At 51.7% G+C, this 21,170-nt stretch overlaps 1 protein-coding gene across 5 annotated transcripts; it reads right to left on the reverse strand.

The window, feature by feature from the left end:
• Positions 1–113: 113 nt before the first annotated feature.
• On the reverse strand, positions 114–6,444 carry RABGGTA (Rab geranylgeranyltransferase subunit alpha). Of its 5 annotated transcripts, none has more exons than XM_032265665.1 (17): positions 6,194–6,444; positions 5,819–5,875; positions 5,543–5,653; positions 4,910–5,034; positions 4,531–4,718; positions 4,090–4,293; positions 3,680–3,763; positions 3,512–3,594; positions 3,322–3,423; positions 3,108–3,213; positions 2,963–3,014; positions 2,706–2,794; positions 2,466–2,554; positions 2,256–2,372; positions 1,355–1,468; positions 1,011–1,098; positions 114–339 (listed from the first exon to the last, which is right to left on the reverse strand). In XM_032265665.1, exons 2-17 carry the CDS (start codon positions 5,819–5,821, stop codon positions 191–193), a joined length of 1,704 nt encoding a protein of 567 aa, XP_032121556.1. In that variant the 5' UTR covers positions 5,822–5,875; positions 6,194–6,444; the 3' UTR covers positions 114–190. The 5 variants fall into 5 exon arrangements, with proteins under 5 accessions (XP_032121556.1, XP_032121557.1, XP_032121555.1 ...); XM_032265666.1 differs by having other exon boundaries at positions 5,819–5,955; positions 6,194–6,282; XM_032265664.1 differs by having other exon boundaries at positions 5,819–5,987; positions 6,194–6,279.
• Positions 6,445–21,170: the final 14,726 nt, after the last annotated feature.

The raw sequence follows: 21,170 nt of genomic DNA on the forward strand, positions 1-21,170 counted from the left end.
TGACCTGCAGAAACCCCACACTGTGGAGCCCCAGGTTCATATGGGGCAACCAAGGCCAAAATAAATGGCTGCAGCAATGAAGGCAATGGTGAAGTGGTAGCCACAATAATAGCTTGGTAGCCTGAGGAGGCCTCTCCATTCTTTATTCAGTCCCAATAAGTTAGAGGGCAAGGGGAGGGGGCAGGGCCTCTTAGGTGAGGATGGTGCTCACTGAAGGCAGCAGTTCAGCCAGGTGCTCCAAGATGCCCACTGCTTGGCACAGCGGGTTACCCTGCAGGTTGAGGAGGACCAGCCTGGGGCAGGAGGCAAGAGGCTGGAGTGCTGCAGGCTGCTGGAGGCCTTGTGCAGGAGAGTCAAGGAAAGCTTGGCAGGTTCCTCCCAATCCATCTGCTCCTGTGTGCCCTCAAGAGCTGGGGACTGCTGCCTGGAAGTATGTTTGATGGGCATCTCATATGCTCCCTGGAGGGAGTCAGGCTCTAGGCAGGGACTGCAAACGCCTGTGCACAGGGTTAGCCAGAAAAGAATGAGCCACAACACCCCACGCAGGCTAGTATAGTATGAGAGGAGTGGTGGAGGGGATGGTAAGGTGGAAATCTAGCCTGGTCCAAAGAGACATTTACTATTCAGAAATGATCCAGGGCTGCTGCGTGAAAATACTAGTGAAAGGTTGCTCTATCTTCCAATTTTTAAGAGAGGAATCAGAACTCTAGATTTTTTTTTTAAAGTATGAAACTTCCTGATTTTTAAAAAACTACATGGTCCTGAAGAACATCTGCAGGCTGCCCATTTGTGAACTCTGACTTGAGGAAGTCACTTACACTCTGCAAAACTCCACCAGTGCAAGTCAGTGATAGCCTGAGAGCCCCAGGCTCTCCCCCTTCAACTCACACTACAGAGTCCCTGTCTCCTGACCTGCCAGAGGGTGGCACGTACCCTGCCTGCTGTCTGTCCCTCCCAGGGTGGCACTTCACCTTACCCACTGTCTGAAAGGCACCCAGAAGGAAGGATACGGTTGTTGCACAATAGCAGCTCCTGTAGCCGGGGTAGGTTGGTGACGCCGTCCAGGGACTCTATGGCATTATCGCTGGCCTGCAGCACCTGGGGGCAGGAAGACACAAGGCAGGGCAGGCACTGTCAGCCAGGGATGGTTCGGCAACTGAGGAGCTCAGGCTGATGGGCCCACAGTGCACAGAGGGGCTCACAGGGTCAGGCTGGGTGATGGAGGCAGAAGGCACACAGACACCTGTTAGGGGCGGAAGGTCCTGGACATCTCTTTGTAATATAGGCAGACTTCTGAGGTAGAAGAAGGGGAAAAGAACCACCCACAACAGCGATGGAGACATGGGTACTTTACCTCAAGGCAGCGCAGGGCAGCCAGGGCAGGTGGCAGGGTTCGGAGATGATTGTGTGACAGGTCAAGATGGGTGACCAAGAGCAGCTGCTCCAGATGGCACAGCACTGTCAGATCCTGGGGGTGAAGGGAGGAAGGAAGTGATGGGTTTCCTAGGAGACCTGGGAGAGGGTCCTCGGCCAGTGTTTATTAGGCACATGCCCTCTGTGCTCCACAAGCCCTTGGGGACCCCAGCCAAGGAGAGGATGGGAGCAGGTGGGAAGTTGACCTTATAGCCCACAGTAGTACATGCTACATGTCATGGACATGGGACAGACAGTGAGTGCTGCGAGTGGAGTGACCAGTGGAGCGGCCAAGGAGGAGGAGGCCTGGAGCTTGGAGGTATAGGGGCCAGTGGAGGGTGCTGGGCAAACAAAGACACCGCAGGGACTGGATTCTGATGAGGCAGGAGATGACTTTGGCAGGAACGGAGGTGCGTTGTAGTGACGTGATGAAACTGATGTGTTGGGAAGGACTAGGAAAAGTGGAGCCTGGACAACTTATCAGGAATCTCTGGAAATTATTTGGCTTTCAGGTGTTGGGGGTTGCTCCAAGGTCAGATGTGCTGGAATGTGTAGGAGGGGTGGGGTAGGGGTCACTGTGAAGGAAGATGAAGCTGTGAGCAGACTGGGGAAGAAGCAGCACAAGGAGGTCCTGGTGACTCAGAATTTCAAAGAGTGACAAAAAGAAAAATGGGCTGAGTGACAGAAAGCAAGGCTGGAAGAGGAGCAAGCTGGGAGGAAGGAATGAACTCCATCTTGATTGGGAGGAAGTCCACCAAGGCATCTGAGACTGGGGCAACGTCAGGGACGTGGGGAGGCCAGCAGGATGAGGGCCAGGGGAAGGCGCGTGTGGCAGCCCATACCTTGTGAGCCAGGTGCAGCACGCGCACCTCGGCATACTCCATCTTGAGCACACTATTCTCCAGCAAGAACTTGCTGCGCAGGTCATCCAGATATGCCGCCCGCATGGGGTCCACGGCCTGGAGTGGATAGGGCCGGCAGGGTATGCATGTCAGCTGCCTGCCTCCTGCCTGCTGGGCCTCCCCCTGGCCTGTTCTGCAGGCACAACTTGCCTTCAGGGTCTGGAAGTACTGCAGGGTTTCCTTCTCATACAGCAGGGGGTCCAGCGCCCGCATCAGCAGGATGATGGTGAGCAGGCACCCTGAGGAGAGGGCAGGGAAAAGGAAGCTTTCTCCTGGATCCTCCTCTGCTCCCATCCGCCTGAGGCCCTCCTGCTTTCCTCTCAGGGCCACACTGGAAAGGGGCTTCCTCAGTGGGCTCTGGGAGCAGGCTCTCACAGAATGGGGCCTCACATTTATTCTCAGGCTCCAGCTCCTGCAGCTCCTTACAGGATTCCAGTTCAGACTGTAGCACTGTGGACTTTTCCACTGACAGCTCACACCTGAGGGTGGGCAGGGTGGGGAGGTGTTGAGGCCGGCAGCCCTGCAGTACTGGTCAAATCCCCAGAATCTACCCTGAAACATCTCCCCGAGGCTCTGGCTCCTGCCCTAGCTGCCTGCTGCCCAGAGCCCAGGGCCCCTCTCCTTGTTTTGTGCTTCCCTGTCACCACCTGAATAGCTGCTCGTCTGTGGTGGAGTCCCGACACCAGCCCTCCTGGCGGCCTGGGGAAAGAGTAGGTGGTTGTGGGGTGCACCCACGAGAGGAAGAAAGGGATGGGGGTTGCTGCAAGGGGTGAAGGCTGCAAGTTCCATCACCTTTTAAAAGCACGCATTCTTTCTGAACATCACCTTCTGTCCAAATGACGCAAAACGTGTGTTGGGGCGACTCGTCGTTGAGGGAGGCGGCAGGCAGGTCACAGAGCTGGGAGTGCTAGGTCAAGGAAATGCCTGGGCCTAATAACCACTTTTTTGACTCTCCCACCCAGCCCTGCCCCAGACCCCCATTTCTGCCCCACCAATCCTGGGATACCCAGACATGGTTGGGCCGATTCCTGCCATCTGGGGTCCTCCACTCCACAATCAGGGGAGACTCATCAACCATGAGCAGCAAGGTCTCCGTTCTGGAGCCTACCTGGTACAAGGGACAAAGAGAGACTTCAGCCCCAACAGCAACAGGCCCACAATCCCACAGTGCTCTTGACAAAAGCTTCAGGACTCACGAGGAGGGGCCGAGAGAAGGAGACAGTCAGACAGGCCTCGTCCCGGCTCACATGCAGGCAGCGCAGTGCATCCTGGGGATCAGCTGCGGGGAAACACAGCATCAGATCTTAAAACCTCTCCCATTCCTACCAAGCCCTAAATACCCAGCCCCTTTCCTCATTGCTTACCTCGGCCTAGGAGCCAACGGTGATAGAACCAGGCACTCTGATCATTGGGGTCAGTGAAGAAGGCATTCTGCACCAGCTCCAGCTCTGTGGGGTTCCGGGAGGCATGGGCTGTGGTCAGGCCAATGGTTGGCTGCTGGCCACTTCAACACCCTACCCTCTCCTTGGAGTACTTCCAGCCCCCAGTCTCACTTATATGCTGTCCTTGCACAGGGGCTGCGTATGTCAGTTTTATCTTCCCCATCAGACACTTGAGCTCCCTACAGCCAGGGACTGAGTCTTAGGCACCCATGGAGCCAGGCATGAAGTAGGTGCTCAATAAATCCGAGTGACAGGTTCAGGAACAGGGTCAGGCATAGGGGCTGGAAGGGTGGCACTGCAGAGTCCTCCTGAGCACCCCTGACCCTGCTTACCTTTGAGCAGCACATCCTCAGGGAGGCGTCCCTGTGGTTCAGAATCTGGCTGGGGGTGCAGCTGGGGCAAGAGGCAGGAGCGGTAATGCCAGGAGGAGTAGTTGGAGAAGTTCCGGGTGATGAGGCTGTCAGTGAAGGCTAGCTCTTCCGCAGGGGGCACTGCTGCCTGTGAAGCCACAAAACGCCGATAGTCCCAGCAGTGAACTGGAGGGGAGAAGTGACAGCATATATTAGAAGCAGGGCAAGAGGAGCTACCTGGCTGGAACCCCTAGAAACACCTCAGTGCACTCCACGGAGGATGCATTTGGCTCCATCATCCCTTTCAGCACCAGCTCAGTGGACCCATCCTGGATATCCCTCCCCATTCTGGGCCTTAATGAGGCCCCAGCACCAGAATGTGGGCAGGTGAGGACTGTGGGGACAGAATCTGCAGGAACATACAGTTCCGCTCATCGACCTCCAGGAAGCGGGCACACAGCTCCAGCTCCCGGGCCCAGTTGGGCTCAGGCAGGCGGCCTAGCAGCCAGCTTCGGTGGTGCCAGGTGCCATAAGACTTGGGGTTCACCCGCAGGCAGCTCTCCAGGAAGCCCAGTTCTGCCTTCACCAGAGCAGCCAATTCTTCAGGAGACCTGCACCCAGAGGGGAAGCAGGGTCAGGGCTTTCCTACACTCAACCTCAGCTCACCCCTTACTTTCTGCACCCAGCGCCCTACTGTCCTCCATCTATGCCACTGGCTGCCACATTTCTCCTCCACCCCTGGACCCAGGCAGTGCAAGTGCAGGGCCAGGGCAGTCTTCTAAGACCCTGAACCCCTACGCACTTCTGAGTCTCCAGCTGCTGGAGCACTTCTCGTCGGCAGTTCCAGAGGGTGGCAAAATCAGGGTTGGCTCCCAGAATCTGGCTTGTCAGTTCCAGCACTGACTCATCCAGCTCACCAGCCTGGCGCTGAGAAGACAGGTAGCAGGGTCAGAGATCATACCATTTGCCCACTACAGGGCTAAATAACATAAATATAGAACCACACAATATTCTGTGAATCCCATACTATACAACAGGTACCATACTATACTATACAACAGGGCCCGTTTCCTCACCCCTTTTCCACTGCATACACTGTTCCTGGGATAATGTTTAAATCTAAGCCTTCAACTGCTTAGAGTTGGAGTTCTGCAGAGCTCTCTGTTGTGGCCCACAAATATGAACCATGCTTTATGGCTTTACAAGTATTCTCTCATTTAATCTTTACAACAGCCTTATGAGTAGGTACAATTATTAGCTCCATTTTACAGATAAGCAAACTGAGGCCCAGCGATTCAGCAACTTGTCCAAGGTCATATAGTTGTGAGAGAACCCAGAATTGGATCCAGGCAGTCTGACTCTAGGGACCTGCTCTTGGCCTGTGTACTATACTGAGGGAGCCACCTGGGGTTGGGGCTACCTCTGAGGGACCCACCTTCTGGAATACGGCTTGGGTGGCTGACTGGTATAGCTTCAGCTTCTGCTCTCGCTCTAGCCTTTTGGCCTCCGCCTGCTCTTCTGACGTCTTCACCTTTAGGCGTCCGTGCTACAAGGATGAACGGGTTGGAAGAGTGCAGGTTGCCTTGCAGGAGCTGACCTACAAAAACCCCACACTGTGGAGCCCCAGGTTCATACGGGTCAACCAAGGCACGGCCACTCGGGGTGAGGGCACGGGCCTGCGGAGGTGAAGGGCTGGGCTCAGGGTTCTCACCATGGTGCCGGCTCAGGGTTCAAGACAGGGGAAGGGTCCAGTGGCAGCCCTTGAAGTCTGAGGAGAGAGGTGTCAATCACGTAGCCCCGCCCCTACGAGCTCCGCCCTCAGCTGTGTCCCGGAAGCAGCGCGCGTGCCTGGGCAGAGACCCCCAGGGTGTAAAGAGGTCCTGGGACAGAGGTTGCACATTCAGGAAGAAGCGAATACCCGGACTAGGACTTCCATCCGTGTGGTCCTTCCCATAGCTCGATTCGCCACGGCCAAAGCCCCAGCTGGGACACCTGGGCGATGGGGACCACTCTGCGCCCCAAAGGTTGCCGCTACCCGCCAGTCCCACGGCTCCCGGGCACCCCCGCCCCCCGCGGGCGGACCCACCTGCGCTGGGAGGAGGCGCGGGGGACGCCGAGCTGCGGCGCCCGCTACAGAGCCCAGGAGCTGCCTAGCGCGGCGCCACGTCCCGGCTCACGGAAACGCAGCGCCCTCTGCAGGCTTGGGGAAGGGCCTGCGGCGGAGGAGGCGCCTAGGAGGCGCGTGCGCGGGGGCTCTGCGCTCGGTGTCAGGACACGCTACGTAACTATTAGCCACCTGTGTGTACGAGTGCGCTCGTGCGACTGTAGCGTGCGTGTGAAATGGGGGCGGACCATGCTGGTTGGTAACTCAAAGTGCAGTGTAGTTAGTGGAAGAGGCTTTCCAATAGCTGGAAACCCACACCTTCGCTACTCCCCTGACCTTACCCTGGCCACACCGACATCTTCTAGAAGTTATATCTAACAGGTGGAGTTGAACTCCCTGTCATTTTCTCTAACCTCTGAAGCATTTAACACTACCCACTTCTTTACACTTGGCACTCCCATTCTGGCTTCTCCTCCCACACCTCTGCCTCTCTCTTCTCATCTTTTCACCTCCTCCCCTAAATGTGGTGATCTCCAGGGCCCTTTCCTCACCCCTTTTGCACTGCATACACTGTTCCTGGGATAATGTTTAAATCTAAGCTTTCAACTGCTTAGAGTTGGAGTTCTGCAGAGCTCTCTGTTGTGGCCCACAAATCTGGCATCACACTTTCTCTGGGTGACATCATCCACACTCATTGTTTTAATTACTACCTATAAGTTGATGACACCCAAAATTATATCTCCAGCCCAGATGTCTTGGAAGCTTAAATAACAATAAATAATATACATGCATATGCATATTCAAACACCTATTGGATATCGCCTGGGTGTTCCAGAGACACCTCAAACTCCAAAAGCCAAAAGGTATAAATTTTCTCTCATCCAGCCTGTCTAAACATTGGCCTTTATGTTTTCTATTGTAATGAATGACACTATTTCCTCCCCACTTCTTAAACTTGCTTCAATACTCTCTATTCCCACTGCCTCTAGGAGTTCAAACTTCAGATTTCTTTTCCAGATTGTTGAAAGTCTTTTCAGTGTCTTCCACCTTGTCCCTTCTGTTATCAGTCCCTCCTCTGTGCTGCTGAATCAATCTTTCTAAAATGCAGATTTGATGTCATATCTCTGCATAAAAGCCCTGAGTGGCTCCTTTTCAGGACAGAATTGTAATCTCTTAGCTTAGCACATCAGACCTTTTGGCATTTGGGCTCTGCCTACTCTCTGGCCATACGTCCTGCTGACCCTGTTAAAAACTCTTCATGACAGCCTACAGAAATACATGCAGTTCCCTAAATGTTAGCCTCTTCCCTGTTCTTCACTCTCCTTTCTCTGTGCCCCTCCTTTGCCACAGTAACTCCTGTTTATCTCTAAGATTTAACTTTTTGAACTCCACAGAACAAAGAAAAAGTATTTAACTCAAGTGGCACCTCAGGAAGATCTCTAAAATGCCCTTGTCCAATCTGATAAACTTTCATATGTACTTTCAAAGGCAGTGCTTTTTTCCTCTGTACCTACTATAAGTCTTCTTTCTCCAGAAGTCTTGGATTGTATGCCAGTATCTTCTATCAGACTGAAAGTTCCTGGAGGACCGGAACCATACTTTTTTGATCTTGCCTCTTTGACACCTGGTTCTGATTCTCAGTAGGTATTCAGCAGTAATTTGAATGAACAAACAAAATATCACATAGTGAGGGCTGGCTTGGTCGGGTCTAACAATGAGTTCTGTTGGCATTCAGGAATAGGAGAGCTCTGCATGGCCTGGAGCAGCTCAGGAAGGTTTCCTGGTGGAGTCTTCATGGGGTTCAAGGTGGCTAGCGTGTGTGTACCTCATGTGTACCTGTGTGATGTCTTTGTGAATAGTGTGTCCATGTGGCATATCTGTGTTTCTAACTCACACCTGGTTAGGAAGGTAGTGCTTTAAATTTTTTTTTTTTTTTGAGACAGGGTCTCACTTTGTCACCCACGCCAAGAGTGCAGTGGCACGATCTCAGCTCACTGCAACCTCTGCCTCCCAGGTTCAAGCGATTCTCTTGCCTCAGCCTCCCAAGTAGCTGGGACTACAGGCATGTGCCACCACACCCAGCTAGTTTCTGTATTCTTAGTAGAGTGGGGGTTTCACCACATTGGCCAGGCTGGTCTCAGACTCCTGACTTCAGGTTATCGGCCCGCCTCAGCCTCCCAAAGTGCTGGAATTACTGGCATGAGTCACGTACCCAGCCAGTGCTTTAAATCTTTATATATCTTTCACACCTCTCTCAGCCCCTAGAAATGTATGTAAAGTGCCCATTATATACTTGTTCTTTCCTAGCTCCTATAACAAATTACAGAGGAAAAGAAACATTTTTTTTTTCTATCCTTGTGTATTTGCAGTCCCAGTGAGGAAAGAATTAAACCATTTATTGGTTCTCTTTGTGCCAGCCACTATGATGGGAGCTTTGCATATAGATGAGGTATGTGCACATACGCAGAATTACAGGTGGGAGGTAGTTAGCAGAGTAATTAAGAACGTAGATGCTGGAGCCAAACTGCCTGGCTATAAATCCTAGCTTTGCCACTTACTTGTCCCAGGGTGACCTGGGGCAAGTTACTCAACTTCTGTGTCGAGCTTCCTCTGTGTTTCTTTCTTCAACATTAACATAGGAAAAATAATATTATCTACCTGCTGCAGTTGAAGTTAATCTGTTGAAATTAAGCTGAAATAAAATAATCTATGTAAAGTACTTAGAATAGTGTCTGTCCTAAGTAAGGGCTCAGTGTAGTAATAGTAAACTGAGGCTCAGAAAGATTAAGTAACTTGTTGAGGGCCACCATGTAATAAGTGGCCAAATGGGACCTGTATGTGGTCTGGGGCAGCCCTCCCACCTCACCATCAGCCTTTTTTAGTTGTTGGTCATCACCTTCTCTTGCTTCCTGCTCTGCACACACTCACAGGCGCAACCAGACACCTGGGAACACAGATGCCCTCAGGTGCAGATTTGCCAGGTACAGCCTTGCTTCATAGTCACTAAGGGAGGAGGAAAGGGGGTGGTTGGAGACTGAGATAGGGAACAAATATTTTCTAGTGATTAGCAATCTTGAAACTGAGAAGGTTGAGTCAAACAGGCTTAAGAGAGGAAGTGAGTCTCATGAAAAACTCTGCATCAGGGAAGGCAGGGCCTGGGTTTTGGAAAGAGCAGGCAGGAAGGGTATTTCAGGTATGTAATATGACGTGAAGGTGAGGGAGAGAAAGCCAAACAAGCGTAGCTGGCTGGCAGAGAGAGGCTGAACCAGGTGCCTTTGGAGATAAGGGCAATGGAACTGATGACAAGCCTCTTGCTTGAAGGCAAAAGGAGCTGTCAGGAGTTATATTTGGCCTCCTATGTGGGATAAGTGGGAACCATGCAGGTGTCTGAGAGCCACAATCTAAATGATGTTTGAAGAAGAGATTTTACTGCCCTCTATGTATAGAAAGAAAAAAACAATAATTGAGTATCAACAGAGCCCCAGACATCTTATTTACGCACTCACTACCTATATGAAGTAGGTATTATTATCCATATATTACAGTGAAGCACCAGGGAATACAGTGGGTTCACAGAGGTTAGTTTCTTGTCCAAAGTCACACATCTGGGAAATTCAGAATCCAGTCAGCTGCATAGGTGGGAGTGACCATCGCCAGAGGCCTGAACTTGAGCTTCTTGAGACCTGGAAGCCTGGCATCTTTTCACCCCTGCCAATTCATTTTCTACTCCTGCTCCCAACATACATACACACAAGCACACACACATACTCACATATAATGGCTCCAGGACCCTAAGCCTGTCACAGATCAGAGATAGTTTAGAGGGAGGGAAGGGGCTATGAGCCCTGGGTTAGGACGTTGGGTCAAAGCTTGGCTAGAAGCCATGGTCTGGAGGCAGGGGAAGCAAGTGGGAGAAAGGTCATGGAGATTCCACTGGGCCATGTGTGGTGTGCGGCAGTGTGCACATTCATTCACTTCTTTGATGTTCAGCATCTGTGCTGGGCCTCACAGCATGTCAGGTGCCAGGGATCCAGTATTGGACCAGAAAGACAAGTCTCTATCTTCCAGAGCTTACGGTGGGGTGTGGCACTGTCCAATAGAACTTTCTGGGATAACAGATGTGTTTGGTGTCTGTGCTTTCTAACACAGTTGACAGCAGCCCCATGGAACTACTAAGCACTTGAAATGTGGCTAGTGCAATTGAGGAACTGAATTTTTAGTTTAGTTTTATTTTAATTTTTTTTTTTGGCCAGGTGTCAGCTGTAGTGCTGTAATCCCAGCACTTTGGGAGCCCAAGGCGAGTGGATCACTTGATGTCAGGAATTCGAGAGTAGCCTGGCCAACATGGTGAAACCCTGTCTCAACTAAAAATACAAAAAGTAGCCAGGCATGGTGGCACGTGCCTGTAGTTCCAGCTACACTGGAGGCTGAGGCCAAGAATTGCTTGAGCCCAAGAGGCAGAGGTTGCAGTGAGCAGAGGTTGTGCCACTGCACTCCAGCCACAGGGTCTTACTCTGTTGCCCAGGCTGGAGTACAGTGGTGCAATCATATCTCTCTGCAGCCTAGCCTCCAACTCCTGGGCTCAAGTGATCCTCCTGCCTCAGGCTTCCAAGTAGCTAGGACTACAGGCACACATTCAGCCAGTTTTTAAAAATTAGCCCATGCCTGGCTAATTTAAAAAAATTTTTTTAGACACAGGGTCTTTCTGTATTGCCCAGGCTGGTCTCCAACTCCTGGCCTCCAAGCAGTCATCCTGCCTCAGCCTCCCAAAGTGCTGGGACTATTGTGAGCCACTGTACCTGACCTAATTTAAATGTAAATAAGTGCGTGGGGCTAGTGGTTAGTATTGGACAGAGCAGGTCTCTTGGGTGAAACATGTAAACTGGAGTAGGAGGACAGGGGTCCATGAGGGCCCACGGAAGGGACACCTCACCCAGACTCAGGTTAAGAGGAACTTGTTTTAGATCTGGTGATATGTAATGGTTTACATGTTTTCTCTTTAACTTTTGATGTTTATTCTATTCTTCCTGTAAAACTTGTCAATGAGGCATAACATATACTGAAAGTGCACAAATCATGAATGTACAGCTCTGATCCTCCTATTTTAAAACTCTCCCAGACACAGCTATGGGTAAGAGGTTTGGTGGAGGATGGGAGACACAGAGTGGAGGTAAATGTGGGGAAGGAGGTTAGAAAACCCTCTCCTCAGGGATATTTTGGCAGAACCTAGAAGCCACCTCAGTGTCCCTGTGGCTGTGGGTGGGCAATGGGCATTGAGAATGGGATGGTGAAGGACTATTTTTGAGGACCAGTAGGCAGGATTTGGTGGCAGGTGAGACTGAGATGCAGGGATGAAGGCAACTTGGAGGAAGGCTTGCAAGTTGTAAAGCCAAGGACTTGAGAATTTGTGGTGTCCACAGAGGTCCTAGGACACAGGCGCAGGGAGGGATCGTTGTGCGGGAAAGAGGAAAACTACTTCTCACATGTTCGGTTTTGATGTGGAGATGTCCTGAGGCAGCAAGAAATCCTTGCCTGGAGAGAGGATGAGAGGTCAAGGCAGAAGAGGTCAGCGTGGGCGTCAGGTGTGTGCAGGTAGTAATTACACGCCAGCAGAGAATGGGTGCTCTGGGGAGAGGGGAGCTGAGGGAACCCACAAATAAGCTTTGGTAGAGTGTAGTGAGGGCAGGGCTGAGGGCTGAGGGTGCAGGGCGGAGAAGCCTCAGTGGAGAACAAAAGAAGAAATGGACAATGAAGAGAGGAGGAGAGCTTCTGTGCTCTTGAAGCTGTAATTAATGAGAAATTATAATGACTTTATAGCCATGATGGCAAGAAACTGAAGCTCTGCCCAAGGCTGCACGGCCAGAAGTGATAAAGCCTGGCCAAATGCTCAGGTTGATTCCAGAAGATGCTCTCTTGCTGGCTTTTCCTCCAGGCTTGCCTCACCCACCATGCTTTGCTGGAGCCACGGCCAGGGCCAGGAGTATGGGAGGAGGGTGGAAGGAGGTGTCCAGAGACCTCTGGGAAGCTGGGATGGGGGTGATGGATGCTGGCCTTGTGGAGAAGGGGCCAGAAAGGGGAGGCAGCTCAGGCCAGATGGTCTGGATCTTCTTGGGATCCAGAGGAAATGAAATAGGGAAGTCTGAGTTCCAGCACAAGTTGGGGTCAAGACAATGAAAGGGGAAGAGAAGTGCTGGGTGCTTGGTGTGTGTCGTTGACAGCAGAGTGAAACTTCCCCATGGCACAAGCAGAAGTGCCTGATTCTTATCTCTTGGAACAGGGACCTTCCTCTGCTCCAGCTTCCTGATTCTTTATAACTCTGACCATCACAGAACAGAACATCAGAGCGAGACAGGGCTTGACAGGTCTCCAGCAGCCCAGAGATATTCAATGAAGTCATGGATCTGGAGGTGGAGCCAGGTTTGGAAACTAGGGTTTCAAATGACTGTCTTAGGGCTTTTGCACCCACCAGTTCTATTGTAGGATATGTTGAACAACGAAACGGTGAACTGTGGGTGGGGTGATAGGATAGTAGATGTGGTTGTAATGGGTAGGACATCCATCACCAGATAATATGAATTAATGTGTCTTTGTCAACCTGGAGGGAGGTCCCTAGTGGTGGCACTTTTTCAGTGACATGTGGGATAAGCACAGATGCCACTCTCATAATCGAAGGTCACTGGCATGTAACTGGGAAGAATACTGGATGATGGCATCTGGCAAGATTGTTGGGCCAGATTTGTCACGTGGTATTGAATAGGGACAGGATTACAGTCTGGTTTTTTGGTCTTCAGATAATCAGCTGCACAGGAGTAAGATATGTGAGGCGTGGAAGAACAATAGTATATGAAGACAGGAAGACTTTGGTTGATGTGGGATTGGAAAGAGTTGACTGTGATCTGCTTGCCAAAAGCACTACCATGACTTTGGGATGCACTATGAGAGCTTTAGTACCCAGAACAACGGGGCTTATAGGCCCAGGCCCTGTGAGAGTCAAACCCTGTTAGGAGTGTGTGGCCCATTTTGAGAGGGACAGAGACAAACTGTAGAGTCCAGAGGTAGAAATGAGGATGGTAAGAGGAGCCCATGACCAGAGGGAGGACATGAAGATGTTGAACTGGGAGAGAAGACTCAAGGGACAGATGATAATGGTCTTCCAACTCCTGGAATAGAAACCTAATTGATTCTGTGTATCTTGAGAGCAAAGAACAAAGACCAGAGAGTGGATGTAGATTCTTTATGAGGAAAGGAATTTATAATAATTAAAGCTGCCCAAAGGTAGAATGGGCCTCAGTGAGAGGTGGTGAGCTCACCAGTGTGAGAGGTAATCAAGCATATGATGGTCAACCACTTTGTGAGAATGTAGTAGTGGACATTCAGAGACCAGAGTCTCTCCACTCTGAAGTTCTGAAACATTCTGATCCCTGGGATGGACCAGGGGACTAAAGTAACTCAGAGCCCAACAAGATCCTCTCCACTGCCCATTCCCCCACACTGCCCATTCCTTGGACACTTGGTTTGAATGCTTACATTCTTTTTCTTCTCCGTGCTCCCCAGTTCCTTCTGAGTCAGGCTGGAGAAATTCCTTGACGGCCCATGGGGATAGCCATGTGCGTGTAGCACACTTCCTGGCTGAAGAAGATGACGAAACGGATTAGCCAGTGAAAAGGGAGGGTAGGTTCCCAAGGCTGCTCTAAAAGACAGAAGGGCCCCAAAGGGAAAGTCCCCACAAGACCATTCTGACTCTCCCAGGGTGTGGTTCGTGCTGACTCAGGTTGGCATCTCTTGGGGAAGAGTTGAAGGAAGAGCAACCCAGAAATGGTGCTGAAAAGCTGGAAAAACTACCTGAGCCAGCCAGAACTGAAGCCTCTGTGACAGGAGCCAGGCACTGCATGGTGACTAGTGATGATGATGACATGTTGGCTAAAAATTGCCGAGAGCACTGGTGGAGGTGGGAACATAGCCAAGAAGCTTGCTGCCTGGCAAGGCCGCTGCCCAACTGCAGGGGGCACCATCACATTCGGTTTTGGGCATATATGTGAGTGGTACCACAAGGCAAAAGCCTTGACATTTTATGTCAGATGAGAAACAGAAACCATGGAGCAAAGTGAGATGTGGGGTCCTGGGGAAGGATGGGATACTGTCGCTGGTAGATGAACACAGGGGACGAAGGACGTGCTCCTCTAGGGGAGTAAAGAGGGACTGCTCTTTTGGGGGAGGACGTGGCCAACACCCTCCCTGCCCCATTCATCCGTCCGACAAATAGCGACTGAGGGCCCTCTGTGCCTGATCCGCACTAGGGCAGGGGCTATGGCAGTAAGCAGAGCACAGTCTCTGTCTCACGGAGCATACAAGCTAGCCCTGGGCTGTTTAATCAAACTTTCTGAATGATGGAAATAATCATATAAGCAAATGTAGAAGTACAACTCTGTCAACTGCTCTGCCCTTATGGAGAGGCATGTGGTGGTGGGTGAGCACCTGATGAGGAGCTGCCCTGTCTGGGGATGGGGGTAGGCTTCCTAGAGGAAGCGAGCATGAGCAGGAGCTGTCGGTGAGCAGGAGCCCTGACTTGGGGCTCCATCAAGTGCCTTGTCTGTGCCTCTTAGCACTAGGTCCTGTGGTGCCTGCATTACAGCTCATCACATGGGGTGATGGTACCTCATTTGTGTTACCTACCCAAGGGGATTCATTTGACTGCATTTCTTCTCACCTAGCAAGGTGCCTGCACCATGGTGGTTGCACAACAAACATTAACATAATTTAGCTAGTCAATTATCAACCAACAATTATTGAGCACCAGTACAGCTCAATATACAGCAGTGACCAAGGTCCCTACTGCCATAGGGCTTACATTATAGTTGGGGAGACAGTCCCGGTAGGAGTAAATATTACACAAAAGACAACTTCAGGGAATCTAAATGCCCACGAGGGAAATAAAACAGGGTATTGAGACTGGTCGGGAAAGAATGAATGAATGAATAAATGGTGAGCTGTGGAGGCACCCACTGGGCTGGGGTGGGAGCTTAGGAGGAGGAGTTGGGGATCTTCAAGCCCAGGGCAGGCAGCCTGGTCAGGGGTGGCTGCACTCCAGGCCATAGGGTCTGGCCTTGCAGCACTGGGAGGGACTGGACAGGGAGTGGTTCCGAAGCTCAGAATTCAGTGTAAAGGAGAATGCCGGAAACTGCTGACAGGAGCAATGCTGTGTTCCCGAGCCCCCTGTGGGCCTAATCATGACTCAGACTTGAGCTCTGTCCCTGGCAAAGGACACTGAGGGGAAGAGGGGCAGGGAGGACCTGGAGTAGCCCTGCAGAGGCACCCAAGGCTCCCACTGCAGGCAGCACTGTTGGGAAATTCTCTCTTAGGCCCCTGAGCAGGGGTTTTGAGGCTGAGGTGTGGTATGTGGGGCCAAGACCAAGGATTGATGGATACTAGAGAGCAGTGTGTCCTCAGAGGGTCAGCCCTGGGATACAGACACTGCCACGGCTGGCCCAGTGTACCTCCCCCCATGGAGGAAGGGTGAGGCCCTCACCACTGGGTCTCACTGGGCCCTTGAGCTCAGCCACACTCTGGGTTTGCCCCAGGTACTGTGCAGTTCTGTGCTGAAGGTTTCAAAATTTCTGTGCATGGGGAAGGAGACAGCAGGAGAAGGGGAAGGGAGGATGAAGGGTCCAAGACCTAATCCCTAACTTTGGAAAGGTGTCATCCTTATCAAGGAAGTGGATGAGGACATCTGTGGCTCTAACACTAGTCAAGAGCCAAGTGAATTTCATAGGAAGAGGTTCCCTGGAAGGGGGCAAAGCAAGGGTAGAAGACGCTATGAGAAGCTTTTAGGAGGTTGAGGTGGTCCTGGCTGGATGAATTCTGGCAGGCAAAATGGGGTTGGGGGCTGGGTGAAAGAATGAGTGGTAATCCAGAGATCAGAACAGCTGGAGCAAAGGTGCAGAAGAAAGGGAGTGTGGTCAAGTTTAGGGAGGAATAAGGCTGAACTTGGCCAGGAGGTACTTAGGCTTGGTGAGCTTGGAAATGCTTTTGCCATTCTGCCCAGTCTCCAACCCTTCCTCTACCCAAAGTAGAAGACCTCCAAGTCAAAATCAAACCAGAGGCCGGGTGCAGTGGCTCACGCCTGTCATCCCAGCACTTTGGGAGGCTGAGGCAGGTGGACCACTTGAGGCCAGGAGTTTGAGACCAGCCCGGACAACATGGCAAAACCCCCGTCTCTACTAAAAATACAAAAATTAGCCGGGCATGGTGGCACACCCCTGTAATCCCAACTACTCAGGAAGCTGAGGCAGGAGAATAACTTGAATCCAGGAGGCAGAGGTTGCAGTGAGCTGAGATAGCACCACGGCACTCCAGCTTGGGTGACAGAGTGAGACTCCATCTCAAAAAAAAACCAACCAACCACAAGAAAAATCAAAACCAAACCAGATACAAGGCAGCAGAGGTATCATGATGCAGGGGAAAGAGCTCACACTTTTATACAGAGTTATACAGATTTAGTCGAATCCAGACTCTTGCTGTAAAGATTTGCAATCCTGGACAAGTTACTTAGCATTTCTGAGCCTCAGCTGTAAAAGAGTTTCCTCAGCTGTAGAAGAGTACTTACCTCATGTGGCAGATGAAAAGAGTAGGACCTAGGTAGAGTGTTTGGGCGTTGCAGGTGTCCAATAAACCTGAATTCTCTCAGCCCCTACAAGAACACAGGTTTCTGATGATAGCGTGTTAATGTGACAGTGAAGGTCCAAAGCCAAGGCACCTTTGCTGCCTCTTAAACGAGCCTCTCTAGGGATGCTCAGGCTGTGTCTGTTCTGGCTTTGCTCATTTCTTCTGGAACTGCCTCTCCAATGAGGAGGTTGCCAAGACCTCCTTACTCACCAGTAGGGGGCATATGTGTTGGTACTTGCTAACAGAAATTGCACAAAACTGGGCCCACTACCTCCCTTTGCCTCCTTCCCAGCATTCCTCATGGGCTCCTCTATTCTCAAGGGTCTAAAGGAAGGGTCCTTATATCTTCCAGATTCGCCACTGTCAGATTAAGCACAGGCAGCTCCCACTTCCTCTCCACTGCTGGCATTCAAGTCCCGGCGGCTGGTGATCCCTTGGCCTTGCTTCAAGCTGAGCCTGAGCCTGCCCCTAGACCCTGGCTGGGAAAACTGTTCACTCCCACAGCTGGCCCACTGCTGAGTTCCCTGGAAAGTTTGGAGCACAGGGCAGTGGGCAGCGGCATCCCACTGAGAACTGCAGAACTCTCAGTGATGACAACTCTGTCCAAACCTTTGAATTAAGAGACTTGAATAGGCTCTAGATCGGCTTTTAGCAGCACAAGGCTGTATCCCTAGGGTGACCCCAGCCCCTTGTAAAGTGCCAGCTTGAGGAAGCTCAGTGCTGCCAGAAAAATTTATTATTTGTTCTAGCCAACACCTGATGATAGGCCCCTGACCTCACTTACTTAGAGCATTTACTCAAAAGGGCTTGCAATTGTAAATATGTATCTCTTGCAACTCAGAAGCATCAGGTCTTCCTTTAAAATGTAGTCATCAAGGCCAGGCATGGTGGCTGACACCTGTAATTCCAGCACTTTGGGAGGCTGAGGCAGCGGATCACTTGAGGCCAGGAGTTTAAACCAGCTTGGGCAGGATGGCAAAACCCTGTCTTTATTATACACACACACACACACACACACACGTACACACTCTCACTAAGGACAGCAGCCGGAGAGAAAGCTGGCCTCATTCCATTCACTCTGTGAGGCTCTGCTAACCCCCTGCCTCCTACCTTTAAAGCTCCCATATCACCTGTGTACAGAATGGAGCCTGGTTCTTTCCCCTACTGTCAGTAGTTACTGAATAAAGCCTGCTTTCACTGCTTTAACTAACATCTGCTGTTTCTCTTTGATACCACCTGCAGAAGACCCATCTTAGCCTCTGCTCAGTCCTGAAGTGGCTCCTGCCTCCTCTGCTGCTCAATATCAGCCCCATCAGCCTGGTCAAGCCAGCAGCCATGGGACTCTGGGGAGGACCCTAGACCAGAGCACCCATGGGCATGTGTGTTGGAGGAACTGAGTGGGGTGTCAGGCAGGGAATCAGGACACACTGAGGGGGCAAGGAAGCCCTTGGTTTCCTGCAGGCAGGAGCTGAGACAGAGGTGAGGCTTGACAGAGGAAGGCAAGGATAAGAATGTTCTATCACCCCCAGGAAGGTGAAACCTGAATGGAATAGGGGTTGTGTCCAACCTAGGGTGGTGCCTGGCTGTGGTGACACCTCCCGATCCTTTAAGTCCCCACCCTGGGTCTTGCAATGGTTGCCTAATGTTCTCATGACGCTAACTGCAAGCACTTTTGAGAGCTAGAACTTTGTCTCATAAGGCTTGCCTGTACCTGTCACCCTGCGCTGCCCAGGGCTGGGCACACAGGAGGCTGCACAAACACAACTGACCAGGAGATGGAGGATTACAGAGGAGATTGGAGCACAGGGGCTGGTGGGGACAGGCAGGTGATGGGTCTGAGGGGTTGGGAGGAGCAGCGCAACGAGGGGAAGCCTGAGAAGATGGAGGCAGCAGGGCCCAGGAGAGTGTGCTTGGTGGAGGGGATGGGCCAAACAAGGAGGGGAACACCAGGGACTGGAGGTGATGGGGAGGGACTGTGGCAAAGGACTTCTGAGGCCATGGGTGGGGCTCTCCCCAAGGATGTGGAGGCCAAAAGCTTAAGGGACCAGATGCCTCGAAGACAATGCCAGTGCCTTTGGTGTGGGTAGGAGACAGATGCCTCTGAGACAGTGCCAATGCCTTTGGCGTGGGGTGGTAGGAGATGGGGTGAAGAAAGGAAAGGGCAGCCCTGAGCCCAGACGCCTGCCTGGGTTTGCCCATTGGGCCCAGGCTTCTGTGGGGTCCTCGTAGATGCTCCTCACTCTACGTGCCTGGATCACACCCCACTGTCACTCACATCGCCTCCTCATTTCTCTGGCCTGCCAGAGACCTCCCATCCTACTCATGGGCTCAAAGGGGCCTTCAGGAGCTGGTGGAAACTCCTCCTCAGTGACTTATCCATAACCCTGGAGTCACTGATCCCTCCTCCACCCACCCCTGCACCTATCCCTTTCCTGTTTAATGTAGGCCAGTTGGTCAAAACTCACATCAGTGGGGACACCTGGGGACAGAGGCTCCACAGTCAGCCTCGTTTTGACACCCCACAACACTTGGGCAGTTGTTCTACAAAGAGGAATCTCCGTGTGACATGCATCTCTCAGCCACGTTTGAGTCCACTTCCTTGGAGGAGAGCGGGGCTGGGCGGGGCCTCTCAGGCTGGTCTCTTCTAGGCATTCTCACTGCTTCTCTGCTGTCATTAGTCTCTATTTAAGCCTTCACACTTTCCTCTTACCCTCCCTGCTGGTGGGGTAGGGAAGTTTCTGGTGGTGGGAGCAGCTGCATTAGGACCTGGGAAGGGATGGGGGCAATGGGCCCACTTAGAAGTGTGGGACACAAGGGCCAGATTGGGCCTCAGATTGGAAATTATGACCCCTCTGCTGGAGAGAGAGGCCCAGATTTGCATGCAGCAAATCTCTTCTCTGAGTATCTTAGATGTTTCTCATGGGCTCTCTCTGTGGCCACCCAAGAATGTGGCAGCACTGGCTGCCTATGGGCTAAGGGCAGGGATGAGAAAGAGACTTTTCATTGTGTATCCATCAATACCTTTTGGATTCTGAATCATGTGACTGTGTTACTTCTGAAAAATATAAATTAACAGGCCAGGCGCAGTGGTTTATGCCTGTAATCCTAGCAGTTTGGGAGGCTGAGACTGGCAGATTGCCTAAGTTCAGGAGTTCCGCGACCAGCCTGGGCAAGATGGTGAAACACCGTCTCTGCTAATACAAAAAATCAGCTGGGTGTGGTGGCAGGAGCCTATAATCCCAGCTACTCAGGAGGCCGAGGCACGAGAATTGCTTGAACCTGGGAGGTTGAGGTGGCTGTGAGCCAAGATCACGCATGCCACTGCACTCCAGCCTGGGCAACAAAGTGAAACTGTTAAAAAAAAAAAAAAAAAAAAAGTAACAATGCAAAACAAAAATCTCTTCTCTCCCTGGGCTCCTTTGAGGAATTAAGCATCCTCAGGGACCAGCCAAGAACCTTGACTTGCTCCAGAGGGGGCAGTCTGGATCTCGGTCAGGCCCTCAGTGCCCCACCAGCGCTATGTCTGGTAAACCAGCTTCTCCTTCACTGCTTAGGCACATTCTTTCTCTGTGCTTGTTGCTGGTTTCATGGCATCTCTCAAGCCAGGGATAACACCACCGCAGTCCCACGCTAGTCGTAGGTCCCTGTTGACTGCCTCCTACAATCCCTCATCTGCCCACAGCTTCACTACATCACATCCCAGGGATACTGATACTGGGCAAGCCTTCTGGTCACTCCTCTGTGCCTGCCTCTCTCCTCCCTCTCGTGCATCCTCCCCACACTTGAGCCCCAGTGAACTTCCAAAATTCAAATCTGATAATTTTCTGCTTAAATCCTCCTGCAGCTGACAGTGTTAATGCTCTGCCCAGATCCCCCCTGGACTTTTTCCATATTTTGTGCATGACATCCCACTCTGTGCTTTCTTTTTTAATTTTTTATTTTTTTGAGATGGAGTCTTACTCTGTCACCCAGGCTTGAGTGTAGTGGTGCGATCTCGGCTCACTACAACCTCTGCCTGCCAGGTTCAAGCGATCCTCCTGCCTCAGCTTCCTGAGTAGCTGGGATTATAGGTGTGCACCACCACGCAGGCTAGACAGGGTTTCACCATGTTGGCCAGGCTGGTCTTGAACTCCTCACCTCAAGTGATCCACTTGCCTTAGCCTCCCAAAGTGCTGGGATTACAGGCATGAGCCACCATGCCTGTTCCCCACTCTATGTTTTCAAGGCTGGCAGCTGCAGCCCTTCTTGGAGGACAGCTTTGTCCTGGGTGGCAGTGTACCCAGTGACTGCTCCATGG

This window comes from Sapajus apella, unplaced genomic scaffold (assembly GCF_009761245.1).
Source record: "Sapajus apella isolate SASKATOON/1434 unplaced genomic scaffold, GSC_monkey_1.0 scaffold151, whole genome shotgun sequence".
Taxonomy (NCBI): Eukaryota; Metazoa; Chordata; class Mammalia; order Primates; family Cebidae; genus Sapajus; species Sapajus apella.

What these genes read in the sequence shown, in the direction of transcription:
- RABGGTA (XM_032265665.1), bottom strand. An exon ending in CCTTCTCTCGGCCCCTCCTC is followed by an intron (nt 3,424 to 3,511) that starts GTGAGTCCTGAA and finishes CCCTTGTACCAG; the next exon opens with GTAGGCTCCAGAACGGAGAC. An exon ending in ATCGGCCCAACCATGTCTGG is followed by an intron (nt 3,214 to 3,321) that starts GTATCCCAGGAT and finishes TAGCACTCCCAG; the next exon opens with CTCTGTGACCTGCCTGCCGC.